We start from the raw sequence: 16,814 nt of genomic DNA, 5'->3' as shown, positions 1-16,814 counted from the left end.
CCAAGTCAAATGTCACATTTATATTCATCTCAATTTGCATGCATTCTGATGTGCAAATGTATCCATTGGCATTAAATTTCTTCTACAGAACAAAGAGTATTAGGTAACTGCATCATTTTTGTTGCATCATTCAGCCTCTTACATATTTCATTGGTGTTATAGCTAGTTTTGTGAGACAAAAGCCAACTGATAGGTAACTGGCAAGACCTGGTCATGTTCTCTTTTAAGCATTCTTGTAATTTTGAGGATACTTTCTTTTAATGCCTAGTGTTTTTTTGTGTGGAAAGATTTGTGGTGAACTCACTATTGTATCATCATTATCATCATCATCATCATCATTGGTGTAATTTTGTTTGGCAAAGTGATTTGTCAACATCAACATAAAAGTTTGGCTGATCACTTCCACCTTAAATCTAATTTATTAGTATTCAATGCAGTGCATTTCATTGTGGCTGCAATAGCAGTTTTGAAGCTATTTCCTATTCTCTCTTTCTAATATTAACTGAAGATGTTATTAATCTATGAATCTTAGGACACACACTGTTTTAAAAAAATGGAAGTGACAATGAAATGCTTGCTTTGCAAAATTTTTTAACGCCGCTGTAGCTATTTTTGTGTACTTTAATCACATAAAAGAACAAAAAAATACAGACTTTCATAACCCAGTGGCCAGTGTGTGGATCTCATACCTATTGTCCTTTAGTGCAATTTCACAAGGATCATAATACTCTTAAATAGTGGAATGAGATTGGCCATTGCACTCTAAATAAGAAGCAAGATCATTAAGATAACCCCACAATTGTAGTAATGGTTTTACAATGAATTATGTCAGCAATACAACTCAAAAGCTAAATTAGCCTTTACTTCAGTCTGCGTACACTACTAAAGCTTTGGAGGTCCATTTGAACTCTCTATTTCTGATAAACCATTTACAATGAGTAATTTTAGTTACATAGAATTAAATGGCACAAGAATACGCTCTCGGCCAATGATATCTGTACCAATGGTAAGCTAATTTAAACTAATTCCATCTTCCTCCATCCTCTGCTTATTCATTTGTCTCTCTAAATGCCCCTGAACTGTTGCTATTATATCTGTTTTCGCCACCTCCATGGCAGTGTATTGCAGGCATCTCCAGTTCTCTGTATAAAAATAAAACTTGCCTTGCAAATATCTCCTTTAAACTGTGTCTCTTTCACTTAAAACCGTGTCTCTTTCACTTAAAACCATACCCTCTTTGACATTTCCACCCTGAAGAAAAGAGTCTGAACGTCTACCCTTATCAATGCCTCTCATAATTTCATATATTAGGTCACACCCCCCCCCCCAACACCCAGCATCCAACACTATGGAGAAAATAATTCAAGTTTGTCCAACCTCTCTTACAAACAAAAAATGCTGGAGGAACTCAGCAGGTCAAGCAACGTGTATGCAGGGAAATGAGCAGTTGACATTTCGGCTCAAAACCCATCATCAGGATTGGAAAGAAAGTGGGCAGAAGCCAGAATGGTAGGAAGAAGGAAGATGGGGGAGTGATGGGAGAAGCTTGAGGTGAAGAGGTAAAGGGGTGAAGAAGGAAAATGATAGAGAGGACACTTCCAACTGATTTATATCTTCTGACAACCTTCTTCACTATCCTCAGCTCTGTCAATTTTTTGTAGTGTCTGCAAATTTACTAACTAGCACATCAATGCTTTCATCCAGATCATATATATATATCACAGAGATCCTAGCACTGAACACTACTGGTCACAGATCTCCAGTCAGAATAACACCCCTCCACTGCTTGGCCTGTCTTTCATGGCCAAGTAAATTTTGAATCTAATCTATCAAGTCTCTGAGAATCCTATGAACGTTAATCTTCTGGATCTGCCTACCATAAGGGACCTTTCTGAATACTTTACTAAAGCCCATGTAAAGAATATTCGCTGCCTACGTTTTCCGCCACCTTAAAAATCTCAATCAAGTTTGTAAAACAAGACTTCCTCGCGCAAAGCTGACTATCCCTAATAAGTCCATGCTTTTTCAGGTGTGCGAAAATCATATCTCTAGAAGTCTTCAGTGATTTCCCTACCTCTGACGTAAAGCAAACCAGCCTGTAATTTTCTAGTTTGTCTCTGTTGCCCTTCTTAAGCAGGGGCCTAATATTGGCTATTCTCCAGTCCTCTGGGATCTTGCTTCTATCAATAACCCAGGATAGATCCCATCAGGCCCTGGGGACGTATCCACTGTTCTTCAAAAGGCCCAACAGCACCTTAACCACTTTGATATCCACATGCTTCAGATCTGAGCAAAATCCTTCCTGATCTCACTCTCTTCTGTGTCCTTCGTAATGAGTACTGACGTGATTAGTCAATTCAGTAATAAATAAACTGAAAGTGAATCCAAGCACTTTGCACATGCCAGATCTCATTGAGATTTAACATCTTTGTTTGTGGACTCCGTAGCTAATTTGTTCATCCTTTTGCATTGTGCCACCTTTACACATGTCGAGACTTAGTCTTAGAACATAATCCCTCATGTGACAGCTTTCTTTAGCTTCCCAGATGAAGAATATTGTTATAGACTGGGAGTTACATTTCTTTCCTGATTATCTGCCTTCTCAAACATCACCCTCTCAGTGTGCATGTGATACCTTGGGCCCCCTTTCAGGCACAGTGCATTTGCATGCAATGAACAAAAGAGCCATTTAAGTTGATGTTTAAGAGTTCTTTTATAGTTTTTGCATGTATATGGAATGTAATCACCCTAAATAGTATCTCACAGTAACAGAACGAAAGCAAGAAAATTCTCTTTAATGAAGTGACGGTGTAGGATGGGGCAGGGGGGAGATGGGGGAGGGTGAATTTCCTACGTGTACTAAATCACAGCTTGCAGAAACAAACTGCAACCAAATGTGCCCTGAATTGAGGGATTAATTGTTGTGTTTCTGTTAAATTTATCTATTTTTTTGTTGCTATGCTACAGACTGGTTTAAATCATTAACAGTATTAGCAGCCAAGGTTTCTTGGCTTTTGAGTGCACCTCCCTCTCTAAGACTGAGAACAATCCGTTTCCATGGTGTTTCATTATCCTAAATTCGTAAGTTGGCTAAAATGTTTCACAAATGGCTTCTAACAAATCAATGAAAATGGAACATTCATTTCCAGTTTTTCTTTAAACCATTCATTTCTTGTCATTTGTCTATATTTCTGTTTAAATAAAAGCTGTTTTTCTGTGGAGAGCCTTCAGCTTTCTTTAACTTCTTTTTCATACCTCTTTCAAGTATGACTGTTGAATAGCAATCTCACCCATTCTTACCAAAGATCTATTGTAAATAGAATATGACTTGTTTATTTTTTTTGAATAAGAGAATTAAATCAAACCTAGATCTATATCCTGCCAGCTTGAACTCTTGTGTATTTATTCCATTCTGTAGAGTAGAAACAAACAGGATCATGGCCTAGCTTGCTGTAACCGTGGAAACATTAGTAGCTTTTCATGAGGCTCAGTATACAATCAGGTGTTCAAGTGTCAGAAGGATTAGGGATTTTCTTTACAATGTGCTTTACTTTTTCCCTGTCAGTGAGCAGATGAACAAGGGAGTAATGTGAATATTAGCTTGAACTTCCTTTAATCCCTTGTAGCACTTGTGTTCTTCTGGTGGTGCTCAGAGTGATCCAGAGGCCTGCTTAATGCAATGCATTAACAAGCAGCCTCATGTCTATTCATGACCTGTTTTGTTGAAACACGGGTGCTTAAAATGTGAGGAAAATGATGAAGGTGTTCAGTGTTTGGATTTCTAAATAAAATCAGCCAAAGGCTACAGGAATTGATAAAACATAGCCAGGTTTCCATGCCCAATTTCTGCTCTCTTTATATTAGTTTGTGTACTGAGTTGCCAATCAGTTGCTATGATTCCACTGGAATGTTTAGTTATTGTTTATGTAGTATTACTGTTTTGTAAAGGGAGAATAAAGCTATGAAGATGCAAATTATCTGCAGTGAAAGTTAGGTCAATGCTGGGAAACGGGATCAGTTCCTGCAGTGATCCATTTGTTAAGCATTCAGGAAGAATACTTGATACACTGAGTTTGGTACTGCTCATTGTTGGTAGTTTCTGTCTAACTAGGTGGTTAAATCAGTGAGATGGTGTTAATATCTGTGCTTACAGATAAAGGAGTATGTACATTCTTATTTATTTGCTGACTTGTACATTCATGTCAGTTGAAGAAGACATAATTCACAGATGTACATGTGAGAGTTTTGCCTGACTCTCCCTTCGAGCTTCTTGCAGAGGATAAAACATCTTGATTTATTACTACACCCTCAGCCCTCTTTCTGTGGCTGTTTGCATTAGTCACAGTGCCAGTTAATTTCCGCAGTTGACCAGAGTAAGTACCACTGATTGATTGTACATTTTGAGAGCACAATCTGCACCATAGGGCTTGTAGTTCAACCATAACTCAGCCATAAAATGTTAACGTGTAGAGGCACAGCAGTTCAGAAGAACTGAAGGAGAACTTGGACTTTCTGCATTATAAGGAAAAGCCAGCAGAGAACTGAGTTCACTCCCTCAGACCAATAGACGTATAGCTTGATGGAAGATTACTTCAGGGATTTGACTTTGGCCCAATCTTTTTAAAGCTGGTACAGTCTCCTCCCAGGGAGAACTGGGGAAATACTTAGGGATTTTGAAAGCTCACGTTTAGCACCCTATATTTAGTAAAATCCAATATTTTTCATATGTTGTGGATTTTCAGCTGCAATTTAGTCTTGAGATGAGGCAGTCCATCCCATAACATATGTTTCATTATATTAATATTTACCACCATACTTCCTCTGAGAAGAAACTCAGAGGCATCTCTTGGATCTGCAGAAAAGTCTGGTGGATCCTGAGAAGTCAACTGTGACTTGCTATAGGCATGACTATAAGAAATGTAGATATTTCCAAATTTGGGAATGGAGTGAATAATAGGCCCAATCAAAGAGCAACCATGGTACTGCAGATCATCACAATGCTCATTGTCTCCTGTAAGGCTGTCATAGACAACTGTGCATATTATAAATCATGGGGAATTTATTGCATTGTTGCCTTTGATTGTTAATGTGTTTGACCATGTCTGAATGCCACAAGATCATTGAACAATGTTGTATTTAGTTCATCTGGGTACATCACTTTAGTTTTTTTTTTGAACGTGTATTAAAATTGCTCTGTTGGTTCAATAGTGATAGAATTACCAAAGTAAACAATTTCAAATCTGCATCAAGATGTTGCTTTACTTCATATTCCTTAACTCCATGCACCATAGTTGTGAGCCAGTGGGCAGTTTTTACTATCCGAATCCTTACAGAACAGAATACGGAGAATCAAGAAGTGATATCCCAGATGGTACGTCAAGGTGTAGCAGATAATGCTATGCTAAGCAGCATGGGATTACAGGTGCAAGAGCAAAATGGAAAACTTTACGTCAAGTCGCAGGAAAAGTGTGGATAGCTGCATGGAGAGAATCATTTGCTGGAAAATATTTTGACAACGTGGATCCATTTTCCCAGTCATTTGGCACACCAAGAGGAAAATATACATGAACAAGATGAAAGCAGTGATGGAAAATGGTTCTTTGTTTAAAATACACAGTGTTATTTATTTCTCCCTCTAGATAGTCAACAATCTGGTATCAAGAGTCTCGCAGTACTATGATATGCAGGTTAAGAGTGATTGGTGTTACTCTCATGTTAACTATACATGAGAATAATTATCTTCAATTTATCCGGATTGAAATCTGATTAGACAATAATGTTCTGAATTATATATAATTAAACATGGGTATAAAAATTGATTTGAGTTTCTGCAAACTCATGTCAAACAATAAAACATAGAACATTTCACAAAGATGCTGATTAATGTAGGTAGCTAAATCAGAAGAATTTCTGTACTTAGTGAGATTTGAACTTGTAGGGAGATGTTAGCATTTTTTCAAATTTTTTCAAATCACAAAATATTTTGTCAGTAAAACAATGAAACTGAGTTTGATGATCTCAAGAATTAAATGCTGTTATCATTCATGGAGACTATTTTCATTCATAGTTGAGATGTGCTTATAATTATTCAGTATAAATGTATTCGCTTATAAATATTTAATCGAAGTCTATCAACTATTCATTCTTTACAATAACTGTTGCCATTATTGAAATATAATATTGTTGTGCTAAATCCCATATTCTAAACAAAGTTGGAGGAAGGTTTCAGTAGTTCCACCTGCTAATCAGATTTAGGTGAGTAATAAAGCCTTTTTAATTGGATATTTTGTTGTAGGACAGTTTGATATGCAAGGATCATTGTGATAGTTAAATATGTTTTCAGGTTTAGGGTTTAAGATAGTGCCTGTAATTATGCAGTAGAATTATAAAGGGGGTTTGGACAGAGAACCTGAAATTGCTGAAAATGGTGGAGGCAAAATAGATAAGGTTCTCTCTGGCTATTATAAGAGGATTGAAAAACTGGAAATATCCTGTGTATGAATCATTCCCACATACACACACTCTTCTCTCATTCCATTTCCCACTGGGCCCTTCCTTCTCTGCTGCCTTTTGCTGCGGCCTCTGCTCTTCTCTCATCCCCATTATACCTCACAGCAACTTCTGCCTTTGTTCATTTCCACTACCCCTGCCTGACCCCGGTGTTCTTGAGGGAGAGGGACATAAATGATCTGCAGTGCTGTGAATGATATTGCTCAATATGAGAGTGTGGTCAGGGAGATTGATGAGGGGAAGGAATGGTGAGGGACTAGGACATTACAACAAAAGAAGAGGAGCAGGAGGCAACTATCTGGGTCATAGAGCATGTTCCACCATTCAGTAAGATCATGGTTAATTTGGATGTGGGCTCAGCTCCACCTCCCTGCCTTTTCCCCATAACCCTTAATTATTTGGTTATGTGAAAATCTACCTAACTGAGTCTAAAATGGTATTTAATAAGGTGGCCTTTACTGCTTCATTGGGCAGAGAATTCCACAGAACCACTATTCTGTGGAAAAAGCAGTTTCTCCTCATCTTTATCCTAAATCTGTTCTCCCGAATCTAGATGCTGTTCCCCCTAGTTCTAGTCTCACTTACTAGTAGAAACAGCTTTCCTGCCTCTATCTTATCTATCTTTTTCATGATTTTATTTGTTTCTGTAAAATCCCCTCTCATTGTAATGAATTCCAGTGAGTATAGCCCCAGGTGACTCAATTTCTCCTCATAGGTTAACCCCCTCATCTCTGGAATCAACCTAGTAAACCTCCTCTGCATCCCCTCCAAAGATGGTATGTCTTTCCTCATAAGGAGACTAGAACTGAACACAGTACTCCAGGTGCAGCCTGACCAGTACCCTGTACAGTTGCAGCATAACCTTTCAGTTCTTCAGTTCATTCCTCTAGCAAAGAAGAACATTCCACTTGCCTTTTTGATAACCTATTATACCTGCAAATAAAACCTTTTGCAATTCATACACAAGCACTAACAAGCCCCTTTGCTCAACAGCGTTCTGCAGTCTTGCACCATTTTAAATAATAATCTGAAGGATAGAGTGTGAGATGACCATCCTTCTGAAATTCATGGAAGGAATATTTCCATCAGATCCGCTATGTACCACCCAATCTTAAGACTGAAGACAATTAAGGAAGGTTCCCACTTCAATGTGTCATCGATGATACAGATAATAACGCTTGCCTTGTTAAAGCCACTGTTGTTTCTATCTGTTTAACCAACTGTCTATGAAATGAACAGAGTGCACTTTTGAAAACGAAAACTCTCGTTGTATTTGTAGGGTTCTGGATCATTGCTACCACATTTTAAAACTTGACAGACTACAGTAATTCATCATTCTCCTGAATCTGCTTGTAGGTGGCTATAAGGTATCAGCACGTGAGTTAGTCACCACATGATACTGTGGTGTAGCCTCTGATCTGCTACTGTAGCACTGTGTTCGTGGCTGATCAGGATGAAGTTTCTGATCAGCGGCAACATTCCTCATAATCTTGACCATACAACCAAGTTACAAAAGGCAAATTTACTATCACACAAGCTGCATGATTGTTGTCTGATCTTGAATGACCTTCTGTAGAAGTCATCAGTGAATTAGCCAAAGGTCTGTACCGTCAATGGACAACCAACTGATCTTTGTGATATTTTTAACCTTATTTGTAGATTACTTGCATCATACAATAGAATTTGAGATGAATGAAACCCATCATTTGATGGTTCAATCCGGGACTGTTTATGCTAAATTTTAAAAATACATACAAAACATGCAATGTTTAGTTTCTGTGATTGCAATGAACTTAATGTATCATTTTCCTAAAAATTATTACAGCTTTTCAAGTGCAAAATAATGTTATGAAACAATTTGACAGTGGATACTTTCTGAGGAATAATTAAACCTAGGTTGAGTGGCATTTGGTCTGGCAAAATTGAATGAATGAGGAACTAGAAAGCAGGTCAAATTTTACATTTAGGATTTCTATTTAAAGTATACAATTATTTTTAATCTAAAGGTTCCTAATTTCTAGCATCTGTTTATTTTCATTAAGATCATAGATTAGTCAATGCTGTTTAATTTATACCAGGCATTCTTCAAATATTCTTGTGCAAAAATGACATCTAGCTACTACTGTTACAACTTACCTTATAATTAAAATCTTTGTTAAAGGGTTATATTTTAAAATCACACTTTTTAGGATTTTTTTGGTTTAAGAAATGAATTCCCTTCTGCTATAGGTGCTGGCTATCTCCTGAAGCCCTGAGGGAGTATACACGCCTTCTGCTATTTGTGTGATAAATTGTCTGAGAAACTCTCACCTCAACTGTGATCCATGGCATGTTTCTACAGTTGGCTCTGCTTTCTATCACGTTTAATGTTGTGAAAATGTTGGGATTTTTTAATCATCTTTGTTGCAAGTGATAGAAATGCTAGCCATGAAATATCCAGCAGAGAAAAAGGAAAGACTGAAATAAAAGTAAAATGTGGTCGAAATTCAGGTCTAACCACTTTGAAAGACAAAACCAAATGTTTTGGGTGTGGAGCTTTGATCAGAACTGAAAGCTAAAAGATGAAACCTTTTTGAAAGCTGGTTCAAATGAGTGGTTGTATCTTGTATCCTATTCTGAAAAGCTGTTTATCTCATGTCATGTAATTGCAATGTACTCATTAGCCTTGGTGATTAACAATGATTAAGGGTGAAATTACTTCAGCAATGAGGATATAAAAGAGGTAAACAAGAGGTAGGTAAGATTAAGGAAAAAGACTTAAGACCATAACAGAAATGTAGGCTTTAGTGGCTGTGAAATGGTAGAACATGCAAAGTCTAAGCAACTTGCTGTACATAAAATGGACAGTATTTTGGAGGAAGTTTTAACTTTCACGTGGATTTGAATAAGGAGACTAGTGCATCAGAAATGTGAATTGCGTAAGTGTTTGGAATAGTTATGTTCTCTAGCTGTCAATGTCAACTCAAGGCAAGATTGTTTACAGTTCCAGTACACAAGTATAAACAGAATAATTGTTACCCTGGATCCGATACAGCACAAAAAAAAACACAATAGGGTAAAGAGCTCAATAATAACAATAAAAAACTACAATAAATATAAATACATTAGATAGCTTATATACATAAGATTGATTGTATGTCCATAAGTGATGCCAGACACAGGATTGTCTGTACGTAAGCTGACTGAAAGGAAAAGATAAAGTAGTGGTAGTTAGGGGTGTGGAGGGGTGGCTTAATAGGTGGAGCAGTTGATCAGCTTTACTGCTTGAGGAAAGTTTTTGAGTCTGGTGGTCCTGGCATGGATGTTATGTAGCCTCATTCCTGATGGGTGTGAGACAAACAGTCCATGAGCAGAGTGTACAGGATCCTTCATTACGTTCCTGGACCTTTCCCAGCATCTTTCTGTATATATGTCCTTGACTGCAGGTAGGCTGTTGCTGGTGATGTATTAGACAGTTTTAACTACCCATTGTAGAACCTTCCTGCCCATTGCAGTCTTGTTTCTGTACCACACAGTGATGCTGCTTGTTAGGATGCTGTTACTGCACATCTGCAGAATGATATGGATATACTGTAGATGTACATAGTCCAGCTCTCTTCAGCCTCCTCAGAAAGTTGAGGAGTTGGTGAGCTTTTGTGATTGTGTGGAATGTGTTCTGGGGCCATGAGAAGTTGTGTGAGGTGTGCACTCCCAGGAGTCTGAAACTGCTCTCAGTTTCCACTGATGTGCCACCGATGGAAAGAGAGGTGTGAGGGTGTGAGTTCGCCTGAGGTTGATAATTATTGCCTTTGTCTTGTTGATATTGAGAGGAAGTGGTTATTTGCCTGGCAGCAGGCCTCAAGCTCTTCCAACTCCTCTCCGTAGGCCATCTCATCGTTGTTAGTGATGAGCCCCAGCACTGTTGTGTCATTGGCAAATTTGACAATGTGATGATTTGGGCATTTGGCTATGCTATCGTGTGAGCAGAATGTACAGCAGTGGGCTCAGCACACAGCCCTGGGGAGCATCCATTTGAGAATGATGGGGAGGGAAGAGCGGTTGTGCATCCTGACTATCTGAGGTCTGTTGTTCGGGAAGTCCAACGCCCAGTTGGTATTTAGACCAAAGAGTAGGAGTATTTTCACCAAGGTCTGTGGACAATCATGTTGAATGCTAAACTGAAATCTAGAAACAGAATTCTGACATAAGTGTCCTAGTTTTCTAAGTATGTCAGGGCCACGTGCACGACTGATGCTATGACATCTGTTGTAGAACGGTTCTGTCAGAAGGCATAATGGTGATTGTCCAATGTGGCAGGAATGGAGTTTTTGATGTGCCTTTACCAGCTGTTCAAAGCACTTCATGATGATTGGCCACAGGTCAGTAGTCATTTAGTTATGAAGGTGTAGAGTTCTTTGGTAAAGGGATGAGGGTGACTTAATTTGAAGTCTGTGGGGACAGCAGCCTGGATGAGTGAAGTGTTGAAGACATCACTGAGCTTGTGTACGCACTCCCTGAGTACTCGGCTTACGATGTTATCTGGCTGGCCATCTTACAGGAGTTGACTCTCTGCAGAGTCCTTCTCACATCTGCTGCTGTTGGAGATGGTGGTTGCTGACCTGGGGAGGCTGGGGGGTAGTTTTCAAGGCCAGTGTTGTGTTGCATGCCTCGAAGTGTCTATAAAAATTGTTTAGAGCATCAGGGAGGGTGGCATCACTGGTACAGTTGATGCTGTTTCTCCTAGCATAATCAGTAATGCCCTTGATGCCAGTCATATGTGTCAGGGATTGTTATCGGACAGGTGTTCCTGAATTTTTTGAGCATAGGTGGTCTTTACCCACTGGATTCCTGAGATGAGGTTTCTCTGAACTGCTCTGAGAGCTGTTCTGTCACTAGATTTGAAAGTTTTTAGTAGGGAGCCACCTCAGCGTTCAGCCAGGGCTTCTGGTTACCCCATGAAATGACTGTTCTTGAGGTACCAACATCACTGCACACTGAAGTGACAAGAAAGCTAGTTGTGTTAGATTGTGTATTGACTAAAAGTTCACTAATACTCATCAAAGAGAGAATTTTTAGTTCTTACCCAAATCTAGACACTTTGTCACTATTATGAGTTATTCCCTAATTGAACAAATGCATTGGGCTAAATATGACTACTGATCTATTTAGTATGGTTGACTCTTAAGTTGGCTCCTGAAATGGATTGCTAATCCAATCTGCTCATGTGGCAATTAGAGACCTACCATATGTTAAAACACTGGCCTTCCCAGTGACAAACAGATCCCGTGAAGAAAAATCTAGGCTTCGTTAACAGTCTAACTCTACAAAGAAATATATCCAAGTTTTTTCTTCTGTTTGGGGAAAAAGAACCTCAAAAATAATACCAAAATTTTAGATTTTGTTAAAGTTGACCATCCCACTGAGGCAGAATAAGCAGATGTGTTTAATGGCTGTTGTTTAAAAAGGGATTCGGTTTGATATGGAGCCTATCCCTTTGAGGGACAAGAGTTCTTCTTAACAAGAAAACTGTATAAATGGACAGCTTGAGGTAGGGAACAGCCATGAAACTAAAACTAAAATCATTTCAAAGACAGAAACCAGCAAAGATTCTGGCTACTGGGCAACAAAGGCTTTTTTGGAAAAACCGGTATGTGAAAGCTACAAAAAGCTCACCAAAATTGACTTTAAAATATGCATTAGGCAACTTGCTCATTCATCAGTGATAGTGTTAATAAAAATACAATGTTGGGTATGTTGAATAACCACATTTGGTCAGGAGTTACAGCAAGTGGAAAGCATCTCAAAGAAAACTGATCTTGAATTGAGGACAGAAATCTTCCATAATAACCAAATAACATTGATTAATACAATAAACGTGCTAAAAATGATATCCTTCAGAACAACATGATTTCCATCTCAAGCTTTTAAATTATTTGATTAAGATCTCCCATACATTTCAGGATCTGATATTCTGAAAGACCTTACAGACTGATATCTATTGTCAGTAAGCTATTAATCAAGGATCCTCACTGAACACTGAAAATTTTCACTTCATCAAGGTGATTCACCTTGAATTTGTAAGGTGAAGGCAGACTAGAAGAACCTGATTAGTGATGAGATGATCTCAGTGGTTGGAATGGGTAAGGAATGGCAATGGATATGATTTACAAGAATTTCTATTTGCTCACACGAGGAAATCTGCAGATTCTGGAAATTCAAGCAACACACACAAAATGCTAGTGGAACGCAGCAGGCCAGGCAGCATCTATAGGGAGAAGCACTGTCGACGTTTCGGGCCGAGACCCTTCATCAGGACTAACTGAAAGGAAAGATATCTTTCCTTTCAGTTATCGGCACGAAACGTCGACAGTGCTTCTCACTATAGATGCTGCCTGGCCTGCTGTGTTCCACTAGCGTTTTGTGTGTGTGGCTTTTATTTGCTCAGTTTGTTTTGGATCTGGCCAGTCACAGGCAGGACAGAACTTGTTGCCCATTTTTAATTGCCCTTGAACAGAGTGGCTTCTGGAACTGTGTTTAAGTTGCAGAGCTGCAGTGGTGGGATTTGAACTTGGGTCTCTGGATGGTTAGTCTAGGCCTTGGATTGTCAATCGTAAAACTTAACTAAGCCACCATCACCACATTTGATAAAGTTAATTACAAGAGACCATCAGCTAAGATATAATTTAATCAAATGAATCCAAATTTTTTACCTGGTTAGGAAAATGGCTGAGCAGCAAGAGACAGGAGGAATCATAGACTGGGACTCAAACTGTCAGAAACATATGGTTTGCTTTGGATGATTGCATCAATACAATTGCCTTGAAGTAAACTACAGTTGGCCCTCCTTACCCACGGGGAATTGATTCCGAGATCCCCCACGGATACCAAAAAACGCAGATGCTGAAGTCCCTTTTATAAAATGGCGTAGTATTTACATATAACTTACACACATCCTCCCATATACTTAAAATCATCTCTAGATTACTTATAATACCTAATACAATGTAAATGCTATGTAAATAATTGTTATACTGTATTGTTTAGGGAATAAAGACGAGAAAATAGTCTGTGCACGAGACGCAAGGCAAACAATGCTCAAACAACGAGTGCTGGAGAGAGAACTTCCGGGTTTTCCCGATCCGCGGTTGGTTGAATCCGTGCATGCGGAACCGCGGATAAGGAGGGCCGACTGTATGGTGATGGGTGATGAAATCTTAACCGTTCTATGGTAGCTTTTATCCCAGCCCATACAGTGCTTCTCTTCAAATCATCCCATAGTCCCCTTTCTTCTCTCAAATCCTTCTCCCTGATCATACCACACTTGCCCCCAATCCAGGTTCTCTCTCTTTGCTTGCTCTCTTTCACATTCTCACTCTCTTTTTCAGTTTTCCCATAGTCTTGCACACGGATAGAGCCATCTTTGAGCATCGCATTGCTCCGTTGTATCAGTCTTGCTTCACATCTCTCTTACCTCACTCAAGCCTGCTTCTTACATCATCACCTCTAGAAAGAGCTCACTCAAAATTTATTGGCATCTATAATTCTCAGAATCCTATCTACCTCTTTCATGGTCTTATATTTGCTATGACATTTTTGGAGGCCCACCTTCAATGCATTCATTCTCACGAAAGCCATTCCTCCAACATTGGGTATTTTCCAGTCATACCTGTCATCACCACTTTCTGCAATCCAAGGGATGTGGAGTGGAGTATGATGGACAACTAGTTCAGTTCTTGCTCTCATGTCCCAAAGCTGTTCACTACTGCAGAATTATCAAAAGGTGCAAAGTTAAACTCTAGTTTCCTCTGCCTACCATAAGCCATTCTCTTAAACTTCTCATCCCATCTCCTCTATCCTGACTGCTTTCTCTCTTGTCCTTGGTCTCCAAACTGACAGACTGCAGGGTCAATGTACAGCACTTGATGAGCAGAAATTTCCTCCAATGAGTTTTTGGGATAATTTTGGAGTAGCGCAGTAGTGTAGTTAATAACATAACGCTGTTACAGCTCCGGCAACCCTGGTTCCATTCCGCATCATTTGTAAGGAGACAATATGTTCTCCCCATGGCCGCATGAGTTTCCCCTGGGTGCTCCAGTTTTCGCCCACATTCCAAAGCCATAGGTTAATTGATCACATGGGGATAATTGGGCGGCGAAGTCTCATTAGGCCGGATGGATCTGCTACCATGTTGTATCTCTAAATAAAATAACATAAAATAAAAATAAACTTATTTTCTTCAGGCCTCAATCTCACAGCTACTAAATTGACCCTCACACTCATCTGTCTGAAGCTGGAGCAGGCTTTCTTTTAAACACTGGAGTTGCAGTTGACCCCATGATGAATTTTGGAATTTGTGTCTACTTCACTGCTTCAACACCTGCCTCATTTGGAGCCGAAATCTTCCTCCCTGCCTCATTCACTTCTGGGCTTTCTTGTGAAATTCTTTGGATGATTTGTCTCATTAAAGTGTGCTGTAGGAATGCTGGTTGTTGCACAAGGATCTGAGCTGTGCCACACTATGCAACATATTTTAACCACTGAATAATGGCACTAAGAGCTACATGCTGTAGGATATAAAGAGAGGCAGCATTGTTAGCGGTTTGGATAAAATCATTAGATTAAAACAAGAGATTAATATGAATGGACAGAGCTTGTGGCTTGTGCATTTTAGTATAGGTGTGTGTTAACCTGTCCACCTGGGACCTAAAAAATCAGAATACTTTAGATCTAGTGGGGTGCATTATCAGAGGGGATTGGTGGGGTGTTGGCAGATGGACAATGTGCTACAATTTTAATAAACTACTGACCACTCCTGGAATGTAGTGAATAGGTTTAGTGGAAAAGGGTTTACCAGAAGGATACATGGTCAAGGGTTAAATTAAATGTTTTAAGAAGATATTACACTAATTATGTTACATTTCCTGGAACAGGGAAGATACTAAAATGATTAGTTTGAAGTTCCCAAGACGCTAAAGGGAACAAACAAACAAGCTAGGATTAAGTTTAAGGGTACGATCCAAAAATTACAGCTTTATTCAAGACCTGTTCAGAAATATTTCTTTTAAAGGTGGCAGAGTTTTTGGAACACTTCTGCCAAAACAGCTGATGTTCGGTCAATTGTAAATTTTGAATTTGAGATAAATAGCTAATCAAAGCTTTTGCCGGATCCAATCAAAGGTAAATATTTGGAGCTGGAAGACGAGTGTTTATAATCTTATTAAATAGTGGAACTGGCTTGAGAAGCTGAATGGCCTTAATTCCATTTCTGAGAAAGTTTTCTTTGAAACTATGGTTTGTTTTACTGCAATTTCCACTGAGATTGCTTCAAAAGGTGATTCCATTCTCTTAAATAAGACAGTGGAAAATAGTAAAACTGGCAATGTACCATGTAAGAAATTGCATCTGCACTCAGTATTTGAATCCTTAAGGTTCATATAACAATAGGTTATTTCTTGCATTTTTCAGAGGCTCTTTGCAAGCTGAATCCTGTCTATAGAGAATTATTTGTCTTCAGACACCCCGACCGTGACAGATTCCCAACCAAAAGCAAGTCTCATGCACGTTAGGTTAAGCAGATATATACTGAGCCTAAAACGGCCACGATTGCACTACAGAAGAATCAAGACCCCAAATAGATTTGATTGTTTTACTGTTGTTAAAAATCATTTGAATAGTAATTTTTCCTGTGACTTCATTCTCCTTAATCAGATAGATAGCTAGGTCCAAACACAACAAGTATAGTTACTAATATTTCCACTTCCTCCTCCACCACTGCCTCAACAAATGCTGAATTCCTAACTGTGTTTGTTGAGACTTGGATCCACTCCAATTTGCCTACCGGTCCATAACAGATGCCATCTCATTGGCTCTTCATTCAACATGTGGACAGCAAAGATACATTACATCAGCATGCTTTTATTGACTACAGCTTGGCATTCAATGCCATCATCCTCTCAAAACCAATCACTAAGCTTCAAGAGCTTGACCTCAATACCTCCTTGTGCAATTGGATCCTCGATTTCCTCACTTACAGACCCTAGTCAGTTAGGATTGGCAGCATCTTCTCTATGATCTCTGTCAGCACAAGTACGCCACAAGGCTGTGTGCCTTGCCCCCTACTCTACTCGCTTTACACATATGATTGTCTGGCTAATCACAGCTCCAATGCCATATTCAGGTTTGTTGACAACACCACTGTCGTAGGCCAGATCAAAGGTGATGATGAATCTGCATATAGGAGAGAGATTGAAAATCTGGCTGAGTGGTGCCACAACAACCTCTCACTCAATATCAGCAAGATCAAGGAGCTGATTATTGACTTCAGG

The 16,814-nt window shown here is 39.1% G+C and overlaps 1 protein-coding gene across 1 annotated transcript in view; it reads left to right on the top strand.

Moving 5' to 3' along the window:
- atxn10 (ataxin 10) overlaps positions 1 to 6,045 on the top strand; it is a 195,290-nt gene extending 189,245 nt beyond the window's left edge. The window contains exon 11 of the mRNA XM_073059230.1: positions 5,292 to 6,045. Within this exon, the coding sequence (XP_072915331.1) occupies positions 5,292 to 5,476 (185 nt within the window). The 3' untranslated portion in view covers positions 5,477 to 6,045. The remainder of the gene's footprint in view (positions 1 to 5,291) is intronic.
- Positions 6,046 to 16,814: the final 10,769 nt, after the last annotated feature.

Source organism: Hemitrygon akajei, chromosome 10, assembly GCF_048418815.1.
Source record: "Hemitrygon akajei chromosome 10, sHemAka1.3, whole genome shotgun sequence".
In the NCBI taxonomy this organism is placed as follows: domain Eukaryota; kingdom Metazoa; phylum Chordata; class Chondrichthyes; order Myliobatiformes; family Dasyatidae; genus Hemitrygon; species Hemitrygon akajei.
This window is presented reverse-complemented; position numbering and strand designations above follow the sequence as displayed.